A 26,999-nucleotide genomic window follows, 5' to 3' on the forward strand; every position below is an offset into this window, starting at 1 on the left:
TTAACAGTCCTCATAACAAAACCACCATAAACATTTTGTGAAAATTCAACAAAACTGGCAGTCTTGGTTTAGAGACGTCCAGGACAAACACTAAGACTGACATCGTTAATCACATTAATTAATAACTTCTGCTGCTGCTTTTTATACAAAACCCCCAATAATAACTTTAGTCCTGCACAAGGTTTTCCATAATTAGTCAGACTGGACCATGCTGTTCGTTTTTCCTTCATGGTGAATTACAGCTATTATTTCTCTGACCTAGTACATACAGTGTGTTCGTTAGCTATTTATACTGATTTAAAAGGCACAAAAACATTTATTAAAAGAAAATATTGTAACAGGTAAAACAGTTAATAACAATCTCACATTGTATCAGTCAGTGTATGATATGGTAGTTGGTATGGATATACTAATGTATTTAGGACAGGCAAAAGCAGTATAATAGCTTCAAACATTAGTTCAGTTAAATACATACTAAACTATACACTAAAATCAAGCAAGATGAATGAGATCAACATAATGAAGCATTCTACAATAAATCAAAAATAAATAAAAATGGAAATGCACAATGAACGTGAATGGGTAAAACATGCATAATATACCATAAAGTGATACAACTGTAAAGGTTTTACAAACAATTTCACTACCCTACTCAGCTCCTGCTCTTTATCTTACTCAAATCGAGACTGGGCTCTTTTTCCAGCTTTCTATTCTGTTCCTTTTCCAGGTTCTTGTTTTCCTCCTACACGACTGCCGCTCCACAGAGCCTTTCGTGGGCTCTGCCGAGCCAATCTATCTTGTGTGTTTTCTGGTTCCCAAGGCTGCTAAACAGCCTGCCTTTGAGGCCGCTCTCTCTCCTCTGGCCGGTCGGGAACCTCTTTCCTTTCCTATCCTGTCCCCTGAGGCCACTCCTCAAACTACCTCTCCAAGTAACGACCTTTCACTCCAGCCCGGGCTCTCGCCCCGTGAAGCTAAGAAATAGCATTTTAGAAAAAAAAGTATCATATAGTGATAATATGTTAATAAAATCTAAATCAAAATTTTGATGCTATGTTAATTGCATTTCATAGTATGCCTTTCCCAGCTGAAAGTTAATTGAATGGGTCCCTTCACTGCTTCTCATTTGCAACTGAACTTTCAATTTCTATCACTGAGACATGTTTTTTACCTTAAGAAGGTTAAGAAAACATATTAGAAATTAGTTGAACTAAACAACGGCAAAGGGTCATGCAAAGGGAACTGAAGCTAATGTAGGATAGAGTGTGTGGCCGGGGTCCCCTCTGACTCACGCAGTGAGAACCCCCCCTCGGCAGAGGCATGGATGGCGGCGGCCATAGAGGTCGGGGAAGTGAGCCTCACTTACCCCCAAAGGTGAGACCCCCGACTTCTATGGCTGCCGCCATCGAAACATTTCCAAATATAGGCCTAATCGGACAAGTTTTTTTTTAGTTTTTTTTTTTTTTAAACAGTTAATATTTTAATGCTAACTAACATAAGCTCATTACAAGGCTTTCAATCGGGTACTTACTATAGTCAAAAACTCAGTATTTAAGTTAAAATAAATTGCATTAAAGAAAGGCTTCTCTACATCAGACGGGGTATTACACTTCAAATCCAGTATTTGGATGGGAGACCTTCAAGAAAACCATGTCAGATAACATTTCCAGGCGTCTCATGGTGAATGTGAAAGAGCATGTCTGCGTTATTCACAACTGGAAAAGTGCTACCCGGATGGAATGAAAATGTCGTTATCCCTGTTACTGAAATGTTGAAAATAAACAGAACTTCGTCCTCATTAAATTGAAATACTTTTAAAATTCATTTTATAGTCAGCCCTGCTGCTCTCGATTTAGCCGATCAGAAACACATCATTTATGCCGACCAAAACGCGTGTGTTGTAGTGTGGCTTGAAATTAATAACAGTTCATACAGATGAATAAAAACTCCAGGTACATTATAGACACACACAGATCTGAAACAGAGAAGAAGAAAAAAACTTACAACAAAATATAACTGGATTGACAAAGACAATGTTCATTGTACAAAGCAAACAACAAAAACAAAAATATTTAAGCTAACGTACATTCAAATAAACAATAATGCTAAAAACAAACACAGCAGTAACCAAAGTCTAGAGAGCAAACATTTAAAAGCAGCATATTTTATTTTGTAGTAGTCACACGTATCTGTATAACAGTACATGTAATGTATGGTATGTAAAACATACTTTTTTTCTAAAATACCTTTATATTGTTTTAGTTCATTAATAATATTAAAACTTCAGCATCACCGAATTCAGTATCCTAGGCTTTGTGGCGGGTTGACGCATTACGCATTCATGCCATTCTCTGGATCACAAGCACTGTAAATACAAAACGTTGCGTAAAAATTTGGTTGTCAAAAAAAAAGTGTTACTAAACTCTTCTGTACAGACATGTCTTTGTATTCATAATTTTCGCTATATGGCATATGAAACCGGACTTCGTACAAAACTGTGACAGTGATGCAACTGGCAGAGCACGGCTGATTCAGCTTACTCACTGCGTGCCATGTATGCCCACAATGAACATTATTCATTAAGATATATTATGCATGCACAAATAAATAAAATACGTACCTTTAGGCTGCTCAATCACGACACACTCCCCCTGTGCGGATATCTGCAATTTAGACAATTGGTACACAGTATATAAACACACGCAGTAGGTGGAATTGTATTCTGAGTTTGTTTGAAAATGGTCTATGCATTCCTTACGTCTTTACCTGCGGGACTTCAGACACTTGATTGCTGTTTGATTAAAGCTCTTCTGTGTGTGCTACCTGATTCTGGTACTGTACTTCCTTGCTCCCAGTCGCCGGTTATCATTGTGTGATGTACAGGAAATCCCACCTCCTTAGCCCCTTAGAGTCTGTCGTCTAACTCTTTATGTTTTTCACAAACTAAGTTAGCCACAATGTGTTAATTATAAAACGGGTAGTTAAGTTAGACCCAGTTATGTAGGTGTAGTTCACATTGTGCGTGTTATTCACAACATAATTTCGTTATTGTCAGTTATGAAGCTACTGCAGATCTAAAAAAAATATATAATACATCTGGGTACATGACTCGTCATACTGTAAATGTAGATTTTAGTGACAACTCCTTTATTAAATGGCTAGGGGGCAGTATAGTATATCTTGAGTCTTTAACGATACTGTGATGATTCCCATTTGATACAATTATAAATGAAGTGTAGGCTTAGTAAACTATTGTACATGGGTTTTTTTTGTTTGTTTGTTTTTTATTAAAAAAAAATACAGACACCACAATAAATACTTAAGAAACCACCTTGAAATATGTCATAGTAAATACTGTGGAATGCTATGACAGGGTGAAAATAAAAGAAGGTTATTGGAGTCTAGAGCGTACAATGGTCAATGAAGTTAATGCAGTATTTAAACAAATGCACTTTACAGCAAAACACTGCTGTACATTGTAGTGTTTACTTAAGAAGTATGTTTGAGACTATATTTTACTAAACCGCACAGGGTGAGAACAAGCTATTTTAGATACTATTAGTATAGATTAAATAAATAAATACAGGTTTGTATCATGTTGCGGTGGTATCATTTAATACACGGCCATACATTGCCGTGAGATTAGGGCAGGTTTAAAGTACTTGTACGGGGGACATAGATGTTTTATGAGGGATTAATTATGCTACATACAATTTACAGCAGTAAGTACTGTAGTAAATATGTGTCCATTGTTATTACGACATACATTTTAGAAGTATTCTTTATAACAGTAATCATAATAATACAACCGCAGTGTTCCCGGGACGTCTGGTATAGCATAGATTTACTACTTTTCTATATCGTAGTAAGCCTATACAGGCGGGAAAAAAAAGTATATGAAAATTGGTCTAAATCATGCTCGGTGATGAGATATTTTTGTTATATATATATATATATATATATAGTCTGCAAACAAGCAAAATACAAATGCATCTAGAAAACCAACAAAGTGTTTTCTCTCTCTCACACACACACTAAGTTTTCTTATTTTAATTATGTGTTAAAGAGAACACCATTCAAAAAGTATATTTTTTGTAAGCGGTTACTTAACGTTTTCGTTAAATTATCCCAATTGCTTCCGGTCTTTTGACAGGTGATTCCACAGCCCCGAGGCCTGCTGTTACTTTTCAAAATACCCAGCCTCCCAAGCCGTCTAAGGTCTTACTCTAATTGGCTTGTGTAAATGTCATTCATTTAATATCCGACAATAACAACAACGTTATTTTCCTGAACTTTAGTTCGTGAATATTCAGGGGATTGTAACGTAGAATAGATTATAGCTAAGCGCATGGAAGTATCAAAACACTTGAGATCAAACTACTTTTTTATGTTATCCTCCCCCCCAAGCATGGTGGGTGGTATTTATATTAGGTTTGAGTAGTTGAACTGTGAAGGACTTAAAAAGGTGTTTTACAGAGTGGAGGTCGTTGGTCATTTGGCTTGTATTAAATCTTAAGTACAGAGTTAAATATGAAAATTGCACGGTATTTAATGAGAAATACTGCTTTGGCAAACATACCCAAACAGATCGAGAGATTCTCCAAGTATTCACCTTCTCCTCTGTCAATGAAGCAGTTCCTTGATTTTGGTAAGATATTTTTTTGCTTACATTTTTTTGGAATGGTGTTTTGCTCACGACTGCTTTGTAGTAGTAAGTTTATAAACTTATTTCCTTAATGCCGAAGAGTTTAGTACAGTATCCATGCCGGTTCAGTTAGTTATATGCAACAACACTTAAATTCGTGCATTTAAATTATATGAAGGTATTTTATAATTAGATTAATCCTTAACCCAAGTTGTTTATCAAATTGTTTTTATTAACATGTATTCCTTTAAAATATAAATGTGCATTTTGATCAGTGTGTGTGTGTGTGTATATTGCATGTTTAATAACAATAATTTAATTAATTTAATCAACTGTATTTTATGCTATTAACGGCATTTGTACCTTATTTGATGAGCTTCTTTTATTTGTTGATCCAATTTACTGTGTCATTTTTTTATTAGACAACTGCCGTTGATATGAAATAGATGAGGTCTTGCTAACACACTAGCAATCCCTTTTGAATATGGTGTCTGTGTCTTCAGTACCTAAGCTACTGTTCTGATCAGTTAAACGAGATCAAGATGATAACCTGCGTGCTCTGATGTGTCCCATTTCTCTAAAGCATCACTTGCCCTGATTGGAAGCAGTGTTTTTCAAAATGTAACCAGTTTGAGTGATGTGCAGGCCCCTTTCCAGCCAGCTGCTCACAATTGCCTTTTCAGGCTTTTATGGTGTCTTGGTGGCAAAATTGATACCACATAATTTATACAGCGCAGCAGGTTCTGTACCGTAACACTAGTATTATTCCCAACTGGGTATATGAAGGCCATCCATGTTTTGCATTGAGAACTGGTTATCCCATTTGAGATGAAACTTGAGAGTGTCAGGTCATGGGGGCATAGAGTATAAAGAGACTGTCTCTCTGTCTGTATGCTGCACTTATAATTTTACATACAGTGTATCTAGAGAAGCACTTACTCAGTTGTGACAGAATTGGCTTTGGAGATTATTTAGCACAAGTTTATCAGGAAGGGGTTCTTGTATTTATAGCTGTGGTGGGGAGTGCTTGTCATTCTCCAAATGTTTTGCTTAAATTTAGACCAGGGTGTTTGCCACTGGACATTAAAAGCTAGCTGGACGTCTTTTAGTTAGTGTAGTTCAATACAGTGCTGTATTTTGATAGGTGAACTCAACAGATTAAAATACGTGTATGATTTGTAGTTAATCGTTATGTTAGATGGGTTGGGGGAGGCACACTTTGTGCATATGCATCTTGCTGTATAAGTTGCCAATGAAAGACGTAATGGGTTCAACAGAGCACTGTACAGGACTGTTATCGCTTGTGAGGCCAAAAAGGCAGTCTTAAATTAACAAAACCAAAAAAGAAAATGTTAGTATGCAGTTCCATTTATTTATTTGTGTCGGCACAGTGTTATAGTTCCTATTGGAAGCAGTATATATTTGAATCATGGGGTTTTTATGTAAAAGGTTACTGAGCTACAGTGGGGCACAACATTGAATCCACAGCTTTAAATTGAAATACTTACCAGTATGGAAAAAGGTATTCTATAGTCCCGTTTCTACCTGAATAATACATAACTTTGTGTTCATGTTGCTATGAAAGATGCAATATTCTGGTACGGAAACAAAAATATTGCAGGCAGTGTCTTTATGTTATTTGTAAAATGTAAGAAAAAACATTATTAACAATACATCAATTTGATATACTGTTGATAGTTTTGTTTTAGTGATTTTGAACAATCTGTAGGTTGGCGTAGTTTATACTGTAGAGTTGAATATCTGTCGAGTCACAGTTGTTGTTTTACATTTTATATTACCTCATGGTAATTGAGTTATTTTTTCTTTTAAATAGGTTCGGCCAATGCTTGCGAGAAGACTTCTTTTGTGTTTTTAAGGCAAGAACTTCCTGTCAGGTTGGCCAACATCATGAAAGAGGTTGATTTTCTTCCTGACAAGATGCTGTGCACCCCTTCACTACAGCTGCTGCAGAGCTGGTAAACTGAGAATGACCTTCTTCTCTGACTTGTGTAACATTGTCAACAGACATTGCACCATGTCACTATGTTTGTCTTAACCTAGCAGTCACTTTTTAAAGCTTGTTCCCTGTGCAGTATGTTTCAACACTTATGATAATAAGCATGATATTAAAGTACATCTTATACAGTGTAGCACAGCAGCTAGGCAGATCTTTTTAACATTTGGTCCCTGTTACTGTGCTTGGTTGCTAGACATTACAGGAGTAGTCAATACTCAGTAGGAACAAAAGCTGTTTTAAAGCATACCTGTAAGGGGAGCTGGTATGTTTTTTCAATAACTTGTATCTCAGAAAACACTTGAGACACACACTTTCTCCATCAAAATGTAACCATACCTGTTGCTTTGAACTGTGACCTAATACGGCTCCCATACTGAGGTCAATGTTTACATGGGCCATTTTCTTTCTCAGTGCTTCATTCTTAATAGATTGAGGGTGTATTTCACAAACAAGCAAAGGAACAGAGAGATACTTTTTCACAGTACTGACATCTGATTTGCTAAGCTCGTGAATGACATCTTGTGTTATTTTGATGACTCTATGGATGGACCTTTAAGCTATTTATTATGCTGTGTACAATATGATATGACCCATAATTTGTTGCTCTTATAAAGAACATAGCTGGAGATATGTACAGTATGTGACTAACATATTGTTAAATATTACTGTATTTCTGAGTCTGTACTTGTCTGAACCTATTTCCATTCTGTGTTCAAAGCCTTTTTATTTTTCTATTTAATTTCACCAATAAATGTTCATTTCTGTTGTCTTCTAGACAAATGCTTGTAAACCTAAAATTTATTTTTATTTTGAAAATGTAAACAATTGCAGCAAAGGTTTTATTTTTGTCATTCATTTTTAAAAGTACAGTACAATAGTTAATCCCTTTTCATTCATATTACATTTTAGACTATATGTTTGTGTAGTACTGTAGAGTACATCGTTAAAATAAATATTTTGCACCAAAACTATAGTTTTCATTTCTAGAACTGCTGTGTATTTAATGATCTATGTGAAAACAAGATAATGCCTCTCATGGGATTATCATTGGAGAGCTTTTTAAATATATTGGTGCATACACAATGTAGCTTCAATTTAAGAACATCCATAGCCACATACAGTATATGCTCATACAGTAGTCAAAAACAATACAATAGGAGTGTTTTTCGGTGTACAGGAAATTCAGGTTTAGCAAGTGGCACATGCATGTATTTGCTCAGTGACAAGGTGGAACCGTTTTGGTTGTTTATCGCTGAAGAGCTCATGCATGAAATACCTACATTTTTATTTTCTCAAAAGGATAGCCTACTGTACCATTGATTTCTTTTTTTTTTTTTTTAAACAGGTATGCCCAGAGTCTTATGGAAATAGTGGAGTTCCAGGAGAAGAATCCTGATGATGGAAAAGTTTTATCTAAGTAAGTTGGTCATCCCTGCTGTGTATAGTTCTTTGGTGTACACTCCATCTCTCTTGAAAAAACAGCTTAACAAAAAACTTATCACCTGGCTTACTCTTTGGCCCTGTCCACACTACATAACCGATCTCGAGAACTGTACTCAATAACGTTTTAATTAATCCAGCTCAAAGTGTCCACACTAAAGTACTGTTTCATGTTTAGTCGGGCTTAATGCATAGAAACACTATTGAAATAGTCTGGATGTAGTTCCTAGCAGCACAATTTATTTTTTATTATTAATTTTCTTAGCAGATGCCCTTACCCAGTTGTCACAAAATATACATATTTAACAATACAGTAAGAGCAGATAAAAATATTCAATAACTTAAGTCCTGATAAAAGCAACTTTAACTAAAATATATACATGTACAGTTCGATAATCACAATATAGTAAGAGTACATACAATACTATCGTCCTAATAAGAGTAAGTTTAACTAGCTAATTTATACACATTTCAAGAAACACAATATATAGTTGTTGTTGTTACTGTATTTAAACAATCTATTTTGGATGTAGAATTGCCGAAATCACACGCTTACACAAACATCTTCCGTCCAGAAGCAATAAACTCGCTGCCGTTTGCATCAGAGCGCACATTCATGTTGCAGCAGGCGCTGCTCTAGTCCAGTGGATTGCAATAACAGCGAGGAATCACACACTCCCGTTGGCAGATAGCAAGGTTTGTTGCAAGTGCATGCGCACATCCATCGGGGACACATGAATCCTAGGGGGCACTGAATTCGTTGAAACACAGGCTTTTACCCCATCCCCTTTTTATCACTGTATTTTTTGCTTTTATTTCGAACCAATTCCAAGAAAGTACAAGTCATTCTGAAAGATAAGCTTTATATTTTTAGATTGTTTATACTGTTTCATGTTCCTCTCGTCTTGTTGTCGGTTTTACTTATATTTGAATAGTACAAAGTGATATTTCGTCCCCATCTCTAGTCTGCTTAGTTCTGCACAATTCTAACATAAATATATAACAACGTGTACTTTCATCTGAAACACACAATCACATTTATTACATTGCTTATGATCCCAGGTTTCATTTCAATACTCATAGACACGGAGATGTTTTCTTTTTCCTTATATTTAACATTACCTTACAATTACATTAAGAGACAGGGGTAGACTTTTCAGCAAGGCTTTCTATGCTTTTATTTGGAGGAAAATATAAGAAAATGTTGCCACCTTTGTGTCATCACATTGTTTGTAGTGTGCTTTTTTAATGCTGGTGTATATATTTTTTGCAATCACAGTTGTTTTACTTATTTTTCAATACGTATTATAAAAAAGATAAGTAATTAAAAACAACAAAATGATCTCACTTCTATTTAGAATCTGGGAACAATTACAATCACATTGAATCTTTAAGTAAAGTCAAATAGCAATTGTATGTTCTGTGCGCATGCTTACCTGATGTGATGCCCTGGGTTATCATCTTCCAGTCAGGAATAAAACTGGTGGTAGATTCCTTTGCCGTGTCCATCTTCCTCTGGTCAAATTGTCAATGATGTTGCTCAATCCATGTAAACCGCAGAAATCATTAAAGAAAATAGTTCAGAAAATTCAAGTTTTCAGTAAATATTGTTAAGTCTTTTAGTATCAAATGTGTTAAACACGAGGTACATTTTATCATCGTGTGCATTTCGTTTTGAACTCTGAAGTTCTCCTTGACCAGTTTCATCTCTCCAGATATCAATGTGCCTTGATTTTGTCATCTGATCACGTCACTCCATGATCCACCATTTTACAACAAGCCTCAGAAATTGTACATGGTGCAGCAGTTTTGATAGTCGTTCTCAGCTCCTTTAAGCACCTGTTCTGAGTCCTGTATTTGTAATGTCCACGTGTAAAACGTATCACAAAGCATTTTGGGATATTGGAGGATACACAAAAAATGTATCTCGGTATTACAGCGTCCACACTTCTGACAAACTGTACTACCTGATGCGATCGAATTTAGAACTGAACTCTGCTCCCTGAGGTCGTCTTGAGTCTGGGTAGTGTAGACACTAACCATATTTAGCACTTTTAAGCCGGTTTAAAGGCAACTAATACGGTTTAAAGGCATAGTGTGGACAGAGCCTTTAATATAAGTTAATATGTTGGGTGATACTGTAGCTTGAGTGTAGCTTGAGATACTCAATCTACAAAATGATGCCCTACACACAACCTATTGTTTTAACATGCGGTATCTTAAATCACAAAAATAAATCTTGTTCTCAGAAACTACTACTGCAGAAGTGTGCCATAATTATGCATTGGGATGATATCTGTACACAAGATAAGTGTTTTTTTTTTTTTTTATTTATTGGTTTTCTTTAATAGTCATCTTGAAAAATATGAAATGGACATATTTAATCCATTAAAACAGACTTGCAGCTTTTTAAATACACCCTTCTGAGTTTGAACACATTGATGTTTGTTTAGTTTTACAGAGACTCTGGTGAACATCAGAAACAGGCACAACAGTGTGATCCCTACCATGGCTCAGGGGGTTATCGAGTATAAAGAGTCCTTTGGCGTGGACCCAGTCACAAATCAGAATGTCCAGTACTTCCTTGACCGTTTCTACATGAGCCGCATTTCTATCCGCATGCTCATAAACCAGCATAGTAAGTACAATAGGACATTTTGAAATGTTCAGAGACTATTTATACATTTTTTTTTAACACACCATTTTAGCGCATGCCAGGATTGAATGCGTGTCTTCATTGTCTTAGTAGAAAATGAGTTACGGAACCGCATTATGTAGCAAAGCACTCAAATTGAAGGACGTGAATGGGCTGTTTATTTTTTTAAAACTTTCTGACGGTTCATTGGATAGAAAGAGGCTTAGTTGCATTTACAGTTCCAGTATCACAGAAGTGCGTCTAGTCTTCTGTACCATCTGCATGCTGAACATGCTTTCACTTCTCAAAATACACTCTAGTAGTTTTTCTGCTACAGACAACAGCACAACAACTACAAATGAACCCCGTCAGTTTCGACAGAGTACTCTTTTAGGATCCCTGCAAACCCATGAATTAAGCTAAGTACGATACTAGAAGTATAACCAGTGCTGTTGGATAGCTACCGACTGCAGACCTGTTAACATTGTAGCTTTGTTTTATTTCAATAACCACATTTATTTTTAAACAATGTTATTTACAATTATGGAGAATATAACCGTTACTCAGTGAATGTTACGTTTTATTTATGCAATTTGAAGTTATTAATAAAAGAGAATTTAAATGATTATTATTATTATTATTATTATTATTATTATTATTATTATTATTATTATTATTATTATTTAAACGGCAACGAAAAACATCAGTTTATGAGTAAAGGAAACTGTAAAGGAAACAGATCATTGTAAATGCAGTAAGGTGAGTAATAAACTGACATTAAACTCGCATTGTGATTTAGCAGTTGGTTCAAACTATTTAACAGCAATGCTGGATTGTAAATCAATATAAAACTATAAAGAGAATCCAGAAATAGGAAAACAGGGTCAATCGCAGGTACCAAATTTAGTCCACTTGATGTGTCTAACTAGTGGATTAAGCAGGTTTAGTCCACTTGATTGGACTGAAGTTCGTACACCTTCTAATCCCAACTGCAGTGTACCAAAAGCTAATCCTCACATGCAGATCATCTGCTAAATCGAACTAAACAAGATCCTGATTGCAGCGTAACAAATTAGATTTGTAATGATCCTGTTCAAGTGGATTACTTTAATACTGTGAAGGATAAGACTGCATTTACTGCTTTAAATGTTTTGCAGCGACAGTGAAATTTTTCCCCTGAATTGAGTAGTACGTCTGAAAACTTTATTCCATACACTTCTTATGTCCGTCACGTTCGGGCAGTCAGATCGGTGAGAATAAAGTCTTGCACAATATAGGTCCTACATTTAAAATAAACTTTTTAATCATGTACCTTTGATACTGTTTTGTGTTTTTAATGCAATACAATTTCAGTTAATAGCTTTAACTGTTAACAACTAATGGTCCATTATCATGCAATTAAACTTTTCTGTGCCTATACAGCAGCAGTGTCGGCAGCTAAAATGCAAATGATGTGCCAGTTTGAAATGTGCACAAAAATACATATTTTACTTAAATATGTTTGATGTAATAAAAATGTGATTTTCTTTTTGTACAGGGATCCCTTTATATATTTGTGGGACATTAATAAAAAAAGCTATATTAACATCATTTAGATATTTTATTTAACATCATGTAATCAAAGAAACCACAAAATTATATGGAATCCGTAATAGTAGTACAGTATTTCATGTTAGATTTCGAAATGTCACATTTTTCAAGCGGTATGTCATTTAATATATTACCGTAACATTATTCAGCAGGTTTCATTCGACTTTATGAAGCAAAATGTGTTAATTCTATAGGGTGATGCAAAACCTTTGGCCGTAGCAATAGGTTAGTACTGTTTATCGTTGTAACTTCTTCCACTTGTTCCGATCAGTTAAATCAATTACCGGGATCACCTTTTTGGTACGCTGCAATTAGGATTAAGTTAGTACAGATCTGGAGGATTTTAGTCCACTTGATACAGATTAAATCATTGGTACGCTGGAATTGACCCAGGGTTTTTATAATGGGATGATTTTATGGATGATGATGATGATGATGATGATGATGATGATGATGATGATGATAATAATAATAATAGCATCAGTAATAAAACAAACTTAAATGAGATGGATGCAGTAATTGTATTAATTAAATATGCGATTAAAACCAAGATGAACTGAGATTCATTTTTTTAATCGCAAGATTAATCACAATTCATTTTTGTAATCGCTTGGCAGCCTTAATTTCTCTATTTTTCTTTCCAGCTCTTATCTTTGAAGGAAGCACAAATCCTGCCCATCCTAAGCATATAGGAAGCATTGACCCTAACTGTGATGTAGTGGAAGTTGTTAAAGGTAATGATGTGACTATAGGAAGATAAATATTGGCATCACTTCAGGTACAGCGAGTTTGTATTGCTGTCTTCTTTCATACTTGATTCATACCTATAATAGCAATATACAGTATATCAAATAAATAATACAAGCAGAAATTACTAACTAGTTAATAAAAAAAATGCTTTGTCAAAAAACAACCTCCATTTACTTGCCTAATTGACACTTTTCACAAGCTTTCATGTTTTGTCCCAGAACATCTGTGTAGTGTCTTAAAAGTTTTACTTGGCAAACCAGCTTTAAACAGATACTCAAATACGAGTAAAACATCAGTGACCCCTAGCGCTATAAATCATTGACTTTGAATGTGTTTGTTTGTATTTTTAACAGATGCATGTGAAAGCTCAAAGATGCTGTGTGATCAGTATTACTTGGCATCCCCTGAGGTGATAATCAGACAGGTGCATGGTAAGTTAAATTAGTGAAAGTAACATATGAGGAGTTTCCATGTGTGTTCTAATTTTATTCGAGACATTGTGCTCCAGCCAAATGAAAAATGACCCGATACATTTCGGGTTTCCATTGGCTCGGTTTATTTCACTCGAAGACCCTCTTTTCACCTGACATCATGCAAATGAAGAGGGAAGGAGGAGGTTGATATGCAAATTAACCATGTGTAGCGTTCTCATACTGTTTTCGCAGACAGCTTGGGAAAATGTGGTTTCCATGCACAGAGAACAGGTACAGGAAGGAATCTCACCTGGAAATCCATGGTTGTCAGGTGACATCTTGTTTGAGTGAAACTTTAAAGCACAGTGTTAAGCTCATGTAATAAAGCTGTGATTTGTAAATGCCTCGTGCTGGTTGTTTAATAATGTGTTTTACTGGTCTTGTCCAAATTGTTTTTCATTGGTGGGGTGGCATGTCATTAGTCATGAATAATATTTCAACTAATTTATCACACAACTTAATAAAAGAAAAAAGAAAATAATTAACCTGAGGTATAATAATGAAATTGTCCAACCCAGCTATTGCAGATCACCATGGCTGAAAACCAGATTTAGGATTAGATAGAGATCTGTGCCAGACACCTTCCCACGTATGCTCCCAAGGCTGTTTGGATTTGGAGCAGTGGGCGTTTTCATGTGAAATGTGGGTTTCCATGTGAAAATGTGCGTGGATTTGTTGTGTTTTACATCATGCTCACGAGTAAATGAGATTTACCCTATCCCTCTCTGTGGCCGTTATTTTCGTTCACAAGCCTGATCCTCTCAAGCTGTTCTCCCAAGCGTGCACGCGCATCGCCACTTCACGTGTAAACAACCACACATGGAAACTCCCCCATAGTGACTCCAGTTAACAATTTTCCTCCTTCAAAACTGATGAAACAAAACACATGTCCTCTTTTGTGTACAGTTACTTCATAAGAGCAGATATCCAGTGTTGTGATTATAAGCTGCTGTGCACGCAGTCAGAAGTTAAACATTCATGTTGATTCATGATGTTGGCTGTCAGAAGTTATTATAAGTAGCTACCAGGCAAAAGTCATCACCAGGGGAGAACAGGATATTCTGTATTGCTATTTATTTATTTTATTTTTTAAATTGTATTTAAATGATTTTCTTACTTAAAAGTTTCATGTGTTGTTTTATTATGCGTGCGTTTTTCCTGATTAAAATTCATACATGTGGTAGCATATGTTATAATCAGTATATTTTGGAAAGCCTTGTCAAATCGACCTAAACATTTATTTTGGCTACAGCTTATACATACCTTAAGTCATAGAAATGGCTGTCCTTCCACAACAGTTCTTTGATGATTTAACAGAAAAAAAAGAAAAAACATTGATTACAGCCTGACACAGTATTCAGAATTGGCTAACACTTATTTTGTTTTACTACCATTTTTTATGACAACATAAATCTTAAAAAATGTTGTCTTTCCTTTGACCTGTGAGCTAAGATGGCTGTGACTGTTTGTTTGTTTTCTACATGAATCTGAGATATTAGTTTCATATTCGGTTCACAGCTGTATTCTGTCATTGCCTAGTTGACACAGCTGTTCTAAAATCTTCTCAAAGTTCCAGTAAAAATGTACCTTGACAAATCTTTTTTGCATTTTATGTTTACAAACCAATTGATCTGATACTCAGTTTGCCAATAGAGTGGTGCTGTGCAAAGCAGGTAAAGCCATTCTCTAAATCCGATGACGTTTATAAAAATATACTCTTCAGTATGATAATTATACATGCAAGTAGTGACATGTTTTGAAATAATATGTTGGTAACATTAAAATGTGACAGCTGTGTAGCCAAAGCAAACAAAAGTATGGCTTATTGCCCTAGCTAATTAAAACTGTGATTGAGAAACCACGGATTCTGGCCTGCCACATTTGTTTCTAAGGATAAATTGTTTGAAATACTGTCCAGATCCTGTCTAAGAAAGTTTGAAAATTGCATCCATATGCTAGTAGTCAGATAACCTGCAAACAACCAATTGATACAGAACATCATACAGGCTGTGGCATCCACCCTAGAGGGACAGATATGGACTTATTTAGTTCTAAATGACTCAACATAGCTACAGGTTATTTTGTAACTAAAAAGGAAACAGGTCATATTTTTTAACATGTTTTATTATTGTAGTTTGATGTTGCACAACAGACTGCGTGTTATCAGAGCAGATTTACCAGTACTATCAGGACGCATCAGTTTATATATTTATATTATATTTATGTATATTAGGGCTGTGTGGCAGGATGGCTTGGTGGTGATGTCAGATAATTAAATAAAACAAAAGACTTTTACAAATGAGAACGGCACAATGGCCAAAACAAAACAGACAGTAATCAAACAAGTAACAATTGGTTTCTTTATTTTCAGTTCTTACTTTTGCTTTGTTCCAAAAGCTGCTGGTTTTTATAATGTGGTCGAGGGATTAACTGGCTAATAATTAACTAGTTTATCCCTTGACCACATTCTGCAGGGATTTCTGATACGCGTGGTCGATGGCCAATTTGTCAATAAATGATTAGCTGCCTCACGAGTTTTAGCTGCATGGGGAATTTTAACTCTATCCATGCTGGCAAACAATAATAACAAAACTTGGTTTAAAACAACCACAAAACCTTACATCTTAATAATAATAATAATAATAATAATAATAATAATAATACACCACAAATACAAAATAAACACAGGGGTGGGGTGTACCCTTCACAGGCTGTGAAGCGATTCCAGTTTTTTTTATCTCGGTAAATCTTGGTTTTAATTGCATATTTAATTGATAAAATGACTGCATCCATCTCATTTAAGTTTGTTTTATTACAGATGCTATTATTATTATTATTATTATTATTATTATTATTAAAATCCAAATAACAACCCAGAATAATAACCCTGTTTTCCTATTTCTGGATTCTCTTTATAATTTTATATTTATTTACAATTCAGCATATGTTGTTAAATTGTTTGACCCAACTGCTAAATCACAAAGGAGTCAGTTTATTACTCACCTTAATACATTTACAATTAGCACTTTCCTTTACTCATAAACTGATGTGATTCACTGACATTTTAATAAGAATAATAAGAATAATAGTGGGCTTCAGCGAGTTACAGGAAAATAATTCCATGTAGGGTTGCTGTGATGTCATAAACAACGAGACAGTTGAGATTTCTAGCACCTTGTAGATAATACTATCATGGCATCAAAGGGTATGAATACTTTTGAATTAGCATTTTTGGAGTTTTGCAAAATAATTGCTGAAATAAATAATTGTAGACATCTATTTCTTGTAACTTTTTTCCTCATGCACAAAAGCAAAACTTTTGCTGCAAAAGATTTTTCATAAAATTCTTTGTTTCACGAAATGTGTGTGTGTGTATATATAAATAATATATATGGGAGCCATGACCCTACCGTGTTACAACCGATTCCGCACTATAACGAGGCAAGTTATAATGGGTGAGCACTATATATAATATATATATATATATAGAGAGACTAATATATTGGTTGTTTATTGCTAGATTTGTAAAACAAAAACAAAGTAAAATGTTTTCAGTTTTATTTAGTGACTTAACTTTCGAGGTAGCCAAGACATAAGGATAAGGAGTTCTGGCAGGCAGCCGCTTACAGTACATAAGCTAATTTTACACCTGAAAGTCTGAATGCCATGTCCAAATTCCAAAGCTGACGCTCCCAGATTAAGCCCTGATATTCTTTTGGGGGTTGTACGTGGGTAATTGTAAGACGCACTGTTTTGGGGGTTGTACGTGGGTAATTGTAAGATGCACTGTTTTGGGGGTTGTACGTGGGTAATTGTAAGACGCACCATTTTGGGGGTTGTATGTGGGTAATTGTAAGACGCACTGTTTTGGGGGTTGTACGTGGGTAATTGTAAGACGCACTGTTTTGGGGGTTGTAGGTGGGTAATTGTAAGACGCACTGTTTTGTTGCAGCAGTACGGCACACAGTTATAGAAAAACTCATTTTTACTGTATTTTGTCTGCTGGGGAATGAAAATATAATTCAGAAGCATCAATTGAAAAGGCTACCTTTGGCAAATGAGATTTGTAGTATGAAATAAAAGCATTGGTGTCTTTTAAAATGACAGCTTTACTCTGTCGTTAGTCTTCCATTGTTGAATCAATTCCAGGTTTTTCCAAGGACAGATTAGATTTTCTGCATGAGGTGTTCTGTTTTCCAAAGAAGAGACTTTTTTTTTTTTATCATAGTCAGCCCTTTTTACTGCCAGTGTATTAACAATTAGCCAGACTTAAGCAATAGGGTTTTGTTTGCTTTTAGAATAATGAGTCTAACTGAGTAAGCATGATGCCAGTTTGCGATTATAATTGCTTGTGAATAATGTGATAAATAAAAATAAAAAAATTTTTTTTTTAAAAGGAAAAGACTACTGGAAATTAATTTAACCATTTTCATTCTTTTTAGCAAAGGCGGTGGGTCAACCTCTCCACATTGTGTATGTCCCGTCCCATCTGTACCATATGTTGTTTGAACTCTTCAAGGTACAGTACTCTGTTGTCATGTGTTTTAAAGTGTTGAAGGTTTCAAAGTCAATCCACATTATTTTGTTTGATGACCAGTAGTACTGGGACAGATATCCGAATATTCAGACAAACATGTCTGTGTCTGCCAGAGATAACAAAATTGATAAAAATGAGAAATACATGTCGCATGTTTTAACTTGCCAGAATTTGCGCAACAGTTTCTAAAAATCTTTGTCTGTGTCTGTGGGATTTCTGTATAAAGACATAAGATCAACTGAGCCACGCCCATCGGGGTCCATCTCTGTGTGCCATGCGAAACAGATCAGGAATATCACTCCAAAATGACTCGCGTTTTCCAACACTAGCCCAGCTAGCAAAGGAAGTGTCTCATATTATGTTCAACTGTGCATCTTTTCTATTTTTATAAAGGATATGTATTCCTCTATTAATTAAGAGCAATGCATATGGAGTTGGACACAAGGAACTCCATTTCCATGTGTGTGCCTCATATCCCTGTTTACCCTGTCCAACCCCTGTGTAGTCTCTGTATATGTAAAGTGCAAGTTGAGTGTACTTTTCTATTTATTATTTATTGTAAAATCTGTTAGATTTACAGCACTGGAGTCAATGAGAGCTCTGTTTCTCCACTGAGCAGACATAGTACTTCAGTGGGCAGCACTGTGGAGTAGTGGTTAGGGCTCTGAACTCTTGACCAGAGGGTCGTGGGTTCAATCCCAGGTGGGTACACTGCTGCTGTACCCTTGAGCAAAGTACTTTACCTAGATTGCTCCAGTAAAAACCCAACTGCATAAATGAGTAATTGTATGTCAAAATAATGTGATATCTTGTAACAATTGTAAGTCACCCTGGATAAGGGCATCTGCTAAGAAATAAATAATAATAAATAATAATAATACTGAGCTTTGCTTCACTCTGCATTAAATGAGCTCCAACTACTCTTTGGGTATAACTGGGTAGAGAAAGTGCCACTTTATACAAACTTTAAAGTGCGTTTTATTTATTTTTTTGTCTTTCTTCTTATGAAGTTGTTTATGTAATAAGGCATTATGAATCATTTACAGAATGCAATGAGAGCCACTGTTGAGACTCATGAGTCCTGCCCTTCCCTCCCTCCTATAGAAGTGATGGTTTCATTGGGAGATGAAGACCTGACAATAAAGGTAAAGGAAATGTTTGTCTTAAGGCTCAAATGCTTACACACACATATTTGTAAATGTTTACTATAGCTGCAGTAAACTGAACTGCACAGTTTAAACTTGGACAAACTATTATTAAGTAAAACTAACATTCAGCAGTTATGTAATTTATTCTGATGCATTGCTCCCTGTTTAGTAAGCAATAAAAAAATTACTAAAATAGGTACTTCTAAAGCATGTCTTTCTGAATCAGTTTAGTGACTGACCTCTCACAGTTTAGTTTAAACATTACATTCATTGTACAGTACATTAAATGAGGAGCCCCTAGTTTTGGTTGCTCATTTTTCTGCTCTAATGGTTCAAGATAAGCGGTTAGAAAATGAAGTCATGTAGCCCTTTTATATAAAAAGTGTATTGTTTTTAAAATGTTTTACTGTCAGTCATTGTTGACAGCTTATTGACAACCTGTGTGCCTTTTGTTCTAGATGTTAGATAGAGGTGGAGGCGTTCCTTTGAGAAAGATTGACCGGCTTTTCAGTTACATGTATTCTACAGCTCCAAGGCCTGTCATGGACAACTCGCTTAATGCTCCATTGGTAAGAATATATGTTCAAGACCAGCTTCAGCATAACCGTCCCACTTCATACATACTGAACCATATAATTTCAGGCTGTATTTTTTTCACAGTTTACCCAATATATAACTCTTGTGAAAATTCCCATTTCTGAAAGAACAGTGTAAATACACTTTTTTTACACCAGCTGCATCGAAGTTCGAAAATATTTCTTCTAAAGATCGCTCTGTCCAGTACATTTTCACATTTCACGTGCCTGTTGTTGTTGTTGTTGTTTTTACATTTTATTTTTACTGTGTTTGATAACTCACTGCTGGTGAAAATAGAATGTCTTTAAAAGGTGGACATAAAAAACAAAATTTTCTACAAGTTAGCATTTACTGTTTTTCAGGTAAGCATTTAAATATTTAGGAACATATGTTGTATAAGAAGAAAATGATTAATTTTGAATGTGAGATGCTATGTGTTTCTGCTTTAATAAATATCGGGTTTAATCATGAAATATCTTTAATTCTTTGTGGCAATGTGCCCCGTCCCTGTGTGCATTTGTGTGTTGCGTGCGTGTGTTAATGTTGGTGTATAGTCATTGGTACACGGGATATAAACGGGTCTGTGTTTCACGTGTATTTAAAAAGTGTATATTTGTATTTAGGCACGGGATTGCACATCACGCACGTGCATTTAAAATATAATATGTGAACACGGGGTTTCACGTAATGAATTCACGTGCTGGGATTCAAGTGAATAATTAATTAGTAATTGAATCCCAGCACAAACAGTATAAATAGATGCACGGTTAGTCACTCGTGGGTTAGGTGTTCGGTGAGTGGAGAACGAGTGTGGAGAAGGAGAAATTAAATAATAAGAAATAACGTAAATATAAAAGTGAATAACTCTCTCACTCACCGTGTTTCGTTTGTCTGTCTGTTTACTGTGTAGTCCGTTTTGTTTGTCTTTTTATTTTAGGCGTGTAGTGCTGTGTCCCGTGTTTTTGTGTTTCAAACCTTTTATTTTCTGTGCTGTTTTATTAAATGCTGAGCGAAACCATTCGCTCAGCTCCACCAAAACTCCAAGTCTCTGTCTGTTTACTCCCTGCTTCTGGTCTGACGCCACCCACTCCGGCCGTCTTTGTGACATTCTTTTATTGTCAAGTTGCTCTGTAATGTGCCTAATTAAGCTCCCTGTTATTTCCTGTTATCCACTTCCTTTGTCATGTTAACATTTGTGGTGTTAATGCTCTTTGTACACTGGTCAAGTTTGTTCTTGGAGCTTTAAAATTAACTTTTAACATTTAAAAAAAAAAAAAAAACTAAACTTTTTTTCAGGCTGGCTTTGGCTACGGTCTACCCATCTCTCGTCTTTATGCCAAATACTTTCAGGGATATTTGCAGCTGTATTCCATGGAAGGATATGGTACATCTGCTGTTATATATTTAAAGGTAAAACTCCTTTTGTGAAATAGATTTGCATTGCTATAGATCTGAAGCCTAACCATCATTCTCACATTGCAGTAATTGTATTCCTTTAAGGTTAAATCCATAGCCTAGATTGCAAAATGAGTTTTCCCACTCTGCAGATCCTGCTATGCCAAGCTTTGCGGCATCAGCAGTGTGTTGTGTGTTACACAAAACAAAGCTCATCCTGCGACTTGGTGGTTTGGCTGTTTGGTTCCACCATGCAATTAAATAATTTGTTCAAATAATATTCTGTACTCGTTTTCACTGCAGTGTCTGGTATGAACAAATGTGGTGCTGGTTTAGCTTAAATACTTAATATGGACAATTTACACAGAATTTGTGGACCTTACCCCAATATCTAAATTATAAAAGGCTTTAAAAGTGTTACAAAAAAGATAATTAAAATGTTTATCTAATAGCAAAGTCATTTCACCCCACATCAGATCAGTGTACAAATGCAAATAAATACAAATGTAGGTTTACAAGAACAACAGTTTGCTTCTGTTTTGTTTTTTTAAGGCTTTGTCAACAGAATCTGTGGAAAGACTGCCCGTTTTCAACAAATCAGCCTGGAGGCATTACCAGACAAGTATAGAGGCAGATGACTGGTGCATGCCCAGCAAGGAGCCGAAGAAGCTGGGCAAATACAATGTCAAAGTATGAGAGACATAGAATTTTACGCAAAGCTGGGTGTGGAGCAAAGAGTTATTTTGGACATTTGCCACACTTGATACTCCTATCTGGTCACCAAACACAAACCCAGAAGCTCAACTGCAGGTCAACAGAAAAACACATGGAGAGAAGAACATTATTACCATAGTGTTTTTTATTATTATTATTATTTGTTTATTTAGCAGACGCCTTTATCCAAGGCGACTTACAGAGACTAGGGTGTGTGAACTATGCATCAGCTGCAGAGTCACTTACAACTACGTCTCACCCGAAAGACGGAGCACAAGGAGGTTAAGTGACTTGCTCAGGGTCACACAGTGAGTCAGTGGTTGAGCTGAGATTTGAACCGGAGACCTCCTGGTTACAAGCCCTTTTCCTTAACCACTGGACCACACAGCCATTTTAGAATGTAACCGTTCATTCTGTTTACTGAACAGTGATTACTCATCATTTAGAAGAAATATAAAATACAGTATACTGTCAGCAGCATATTAATCTTTGTGTGAATGCATGAATGGTACGGTTTAGACTCTAGATACTCTCCTGGGCATAAGATACAAAAGAATGTTGTTGCTTATTTTGTTTTGCCTTTCCATAGCAAAGTGGCAAATTGAGTTCTATCGTTACCCAGTGCGCGTGCTCATTGAGCTCCAACAACCCCTACTAGTCAGTCACTACTAAAAAGACTCCAGGAAGAGATTTACCATACTGGGCTCTTGTCTCCAGGGTTCCCTTGGTTGGTAGCGTCCGTAACTCAGGTTCAGCGGGTAAACGACTTTACTGCTGGAACAGAGGAACACCATTTTTTAAAAAGCCGGTTACATCTTTGAATTTGGGTAGAAAGGTTAAAGTAAAAAATCTGGTGACCTGCTAAGAAATAAATAATAATAATAATGTATGCCATAATTTATTATTATTTATTTCTTAGCAGACGCCCTTATCCAGGGCAACTTACAATTGTTACAAGATATCACATTATACATTATTTCTACATACAATTACCCATTTATACAGTTGGGTTTTTACTGGCGCAATCAAGGTAAAGTACCTTGCTCAAGGGTACAACAGCAGTGTCCCCCACTGGGGATTGAACCCACAACCCTCCAGTCAAGAGTCCAGAGCCCTAACCACTACTCCACACTGCTGCCCTAATGAGTGTGGTTAACTTTTTTCATAATTGCCACAAAACTGACATAAGTAACTTATTTTTCTAACACAATTTCAGTGTTTATTTAACTGTCAATCAAAGTAGCAAGATAGTATATAAAGCTGTTGGTTTGTTAAAATGTTACTGTTCATATCGCACACACATACTCGCTTAAAAACGAATCAATGATCGTGAATCTTAAATATTAAGCTCTATTTTCAGAGTGTATAATATATATTAAGCACTGTCAAACTAAGTTCATTTGATGAAATAAGCTGTTTGTACCTCACCAAAAAGCATTATTTTGTGTGCCAAATACTGTAGAAAGCTTTTAAATGCCTTTTAAATGACTAAGCAAATGTAAGTATCAATTATTTCAATAAAGGTTGTTGTATTATTATAAGTAGTAGTATTTGCTGTATTTTCAAGGCCAATAAAATGGTTGTTGCATTATCAAACACATTTAAAGTGCTGGTACTGGTCAATGTATATTTTGCTAGATCAATATCTTGCCATAACCATATGCTAATGCCAAAATTAAGTTCTGTTTATCTGCATATATTCATAGTCAAATTGCTAAATGTTTCTAGCATTGTATAATATCTCTTGTTATAGTGTGCATAGTTTGTCTTTGAACCATGTGGTTGCGGGTTGCGCCCAGCCCTTGCCTTTCCATACAGTTCAATGGGCTTAGATGCCAATTCATTGAAATTTTTTCCAGGGTTTATTTTTGGACTTGAGTAAATTAAATGGTGAGGTCATCTAGTTTAAACTCCTGCTTCAGCTGTTTGTTCTGGTCTACAGTAATTAAGTAGGCCTCCACCAGGAGGACCCATGTTAGCCGAAGAATGAACCGCAATAGTGGAACAAAGTAGAAATGTTCTAGTTTTAATACGCCTATAATAATATTTGGTCCTACCACTATTTAGATGATATCATGTTGCTGAACTTGTTTTTGTAATGGTCGCATCTGAGCCAGTCATTCCAGTGTAAAATCAATGATGAATAGTGCTTATCAATGAGAAAATAAAATACATTTTCAAAGTATTGCAGGTGGCTCAGTACTTGCATCAATTACAAATGGTGGCTATTATTTCTTAATTTTGATTTTGAAAAGTGTAACTAGTGTTTACAGTATATGATTTCACATGTTCCCATACCTCACAATGCTATTGTGTGTACTGTGTGTAGGTCTGTCTATATCTATCTGGCAGAACGTTTTGATCTTAAATTAACCAATGCCCCACCAATGTCTCAGCGACTCATACAGATGTCTCTGCGCTCTCTATCTCTCCCAAAATAAAATAAGCATGTTCTTAACCAGAGTAACCTGTAGTAAATTGCAATTACAATGCCGATAAGAATTGTGATGTGTGGGTAAAGGCAGGGAAACACTAACAGGAATATAGTGATGGTCAGATACATTATTGGAAAGTGTTACTCTTGACAAACATATTCAGAACTTGTTGCATCCTATTTCATATTGTATTCTATTAGTATTATTGCACTTACTGTAAACTATACTGTACTTAAATATTAATCTTGCATTGTAACCCTGTACTATAACACCTGTACATTGCCTTGGATAAAGCTGTTTGCCAAATAAATCCATAATAATGATAATTTATATATATATATATATATATACTGTATATATGTGTGTGTATATATATATATATATATATATATATGTATATATATATATATATATATATATATATATATATACACACACACACTGCAGTTTATTTGGGAGTGTAACCTACACTTTTCTGTGGTCTCCAAATTGCTGAAGTGGTTCTACACTGTGAGGCCAGGCTCTTTGGGTTTACAATGTGCTGGAAAAGCAAAGACTGAATGTGTTGCAGGTTATTGTGAAGCCTTGACTTTCAAAACCGGTTCTAGGAGATGATACAGTAAGCACAGGCAGACTGGATTTGTGCATGGATACATGTTTTGGATCTCTTGCTATGATTTTAGTTGGCTGACCTTTTCTTGCTGCTTGTTTTTTTGTTTTTTTTTTAAGAACAGTGTTCCGTTTTGGCTTTGTTCCAAATGGCAGCAAATTCTTGGACGTGAACAACATTAATCGGAAAAATTGTACCGTGTCGTGACGCACTTTTGAATATCCCAATCAGTGCTTTGCAAGCCTTCTGAAACCACTAATTTGTTAAATAACATTATATTACTCATGACTTCAACTCCAAATTCAGCAGTAATGTACATAGCAGGAATAGCTTTAGATGCCTTTTTTGTCGATACATAACATGTTGCCAAGTTCACAACCTACACCAGTGTCTAGACACAAGCACACAAACAGTTAATGGCACTGTCTTTGTGTCTTATCAGCTCATTTTCATTTCACATATTAAACACAAAATAGTCATTGGCCGAATGGAACACAAACTTTGCGCCATGTTACCATACAAAAAAAGAAAGAATGTGTGCCTATTGGATCCCTTAATATTAAGAAGGAGTTTTGTTTTATGTTTTTAAAATATTTTTGTTCTGGGGTAAAGTTCTTACTGATGTCTGTAATCAAAGACCAAAACTTTCCTGCTAAGTGGAAGAAAATAAAAAGGCCAATTCCAGAGGCCCACACAAGTAATGACTGCCATGTGGTAAAAAATGTGAAACAGCTTAGCTTGCTTGTCTAAACCTACCAATAGACAAAACAGCCAAAAAATGTGTCTGAATTCAGTTTATATCCAGTTATACTACACCATTCTAAATTGGCTTTGAGATGTCATGAATTTAATTTCAGAGTCCTCTGAAAAGATACATCATAAGTGTAGTTACTGATTATATTCCTTGCTGGCTAAGTTGTTTTTGGCACAGTGTGTGTAACAATAATACTTTCTGGCTGGAATTTTGCGTTTTTTAGTAGATACAGCAGTCTTCTTGGTTGTGAAAAATGATCTATGCTTCAGAAAGCATAATTGTTCTGAATGTGTTTGTGATTTAAATCATAGCCTGCTTGTTCATACATGAACCAGTGGGAATTAATACTTTCTTGGCATCTTACATTAGCACAGTTTGATAACTGCTCATTTATTAGAGCACTTTGACCTGGCCAGGTATGTGCCCATGTGGCCCATTCATACCACCTAAATGATGCAAATCATGAAGAGGAGGAATAGCAATCGTGGTTTTAATGCGTATTGGTTGTGCTTTATTTAGGTAGTGTGGATAAGGTATTAGTTCAGGCATGATTTTTATTTGATTATTTCAATTGTGTGCATTTTAATAAGTGATATCACCATTAATTTCCATTTAGGTAAACAAATCTTGTCTCTCAAGTTGTTGCTTTTAAACAAAGATATTGCTGTATTATAGAGTTTAAAAATAACACTACAATACTTCCAGTATGTATGACATTTAGTGTTATCTGTACAGTATATGAAACTTACAATTCATGATTAACAGCATAACTGATCCTTATCATGATGTCAAAGATATGACATTGTACCACCCATTCAAAACTTTTCCACAGACATAAATATGATTTGTATGATTTACTGTTAGCATTATTGTTGTCATTATCGCTTCAAGTTAGGATTTTAACTTGCATATTCTTTTAATTGTATAATTAGTGGAACTGACATTACACTGGTTGTGATGAGGTACATTCACCCAAGTCAGGATTACAGTGATCCAATCCTTCCAGAAGTCATTTTTTTTTTAAATGAAGGTGGAAGCAGCAGTTTGTCTCCGTTGCCATGGCATCTATTTCTCAAGGCTGCCCAAACTACACACCTTGATGTGTGCAAAAGCGTGCTTGGAGTATAGAAATCTTGGTGTTGCTGTAATATACATGTAAAAGCAATTGTGGTTATGCTGTGAGGATTATATTTTAAATACAATTGTACATATGCTGTAATGCTTTACAATACATTCCTACTGAAGTCTTATACTTTAAAAAACATTAAACTGTTCTTCATTTA

General features: G+C 35.5%; 1 protein-coding gene and 1 long non-coding RNA gene across 5 annotated transcripts; one reads left to right on the forward strand and one right to left on the reverse strand.

The window, feature by feature from the left end:
- Positions 1-296: 296 nt before the first annotated feature.
- On the reverse strand, positions 297-3,103 carry LOC117400734 (uncharacterized). 2 transcript variants are annotated; one of them, XR_009328399.1, is made up of 4 exons: positions 2,764-3,103; positions 2,618-2,660; positions 2,291-2,362; positions 297-1,972 (listed from the first exon to the last, which is right to left on the reverse strand). It is a non-coding gene; the product is annotated as an uncharacterized LOC117400734 (long non-coding RNA). The 2 variants fall into 2 exon arrangements; XR_004544242.3 differs by having other exon boundaries at positions 2,244-2,362.
- A 1,034-nt stretch (positions 3,104-4,137) lies between these two features.
- On the forward strand, positions 4,138-26,999 carry LOC117399513 (pyruvate dehydrogenase (acetyl-transferring) kinase isozyme 2, mitochondrial-like). 3 transcript variants are annotated; one of them, XM_059022011.1, is made up of 11 exons: positions 4,140-4,645; positions 6,477-6,618; positions 8,005-8,076; positions 10,553-10,737; positions 12,969-13,058; positions 13,428-13,505; positions 17,990-18,066; positions 19,131-19,229; positions 19,691-19,801; positions 21,105-21,218; positions 21,756-26,999. In XM_059022011.1, exons 1-11 carry the CDS (start codon positions 4,528-4,530, stop codon positions 21,897-21,899), a joined length of 1,230 nt encoding a protein of 409 aa, XP_058877994.1. In that variant the 5' UTR covers positions 4,140-4,527; the 3' UTR covers positions 21,900-26,999. The 3 variants fall into 3 exon arrangements, with proteins under 3 accessions (XP_058877996.1, XP_058877995.1, XP_058877994.1); XM_059022012.1 differs by lacking the exons at positions 19,691-19,801; positions 21,105-21,218; positions 21,756-26,999 and having other exon boundaries at positions 4,139-4,645; positions 19,189-19,229; XM_059022013.1 differs by lacking the exons at positions 17,990-18,066; positions 19,131-19,229; positions 19,691-19,801; positions 21,105-21,218; positions 21,756-26,999 and adding an exon at positions 13,740-16,181 and having other exon boundaries at positions 4,138-4,645.

This window comes from Acipenser ruthenus, chromosome 4 (genome assembly GCF_902713425.1).
Source record: "Acipenser ruthenus chromosome 4, fAciRut3.2 maternal haplotype, whole genome shotgun sequence".
In the NCBI taxonomy this organism is placed as follows: domain Eukaryota; kingdom Metazoa; phylum Chordata; class Actinopteri; order Acipenseriformes; family Acipenseridae; genus Acipenser; species Acipenser ruthenus.

Coding starts and splice junctions, on each gene's coding strand:
- LOC117399513 (XM_059022011.1), top strand. CDS start 4,528: ATGAAAATTGCACGGTATTTAATGAGAAATACTGCTTTGGCAAACATA. Junction 4,646..6,476: donor GAAGCAGTTCCTTGATTTTG/GTAAGATATTTT, acceptor TCTTTTAAATAG/GTTCGGCCAATGCTTGCGAG. Junction 19,230..19,690: donor ATGAAGACCTGACAATAAAG/GTAAAGGAAATG, acceptor CTTTTGTTCTAG/ATGTTAGATAGAGGTGGAGG.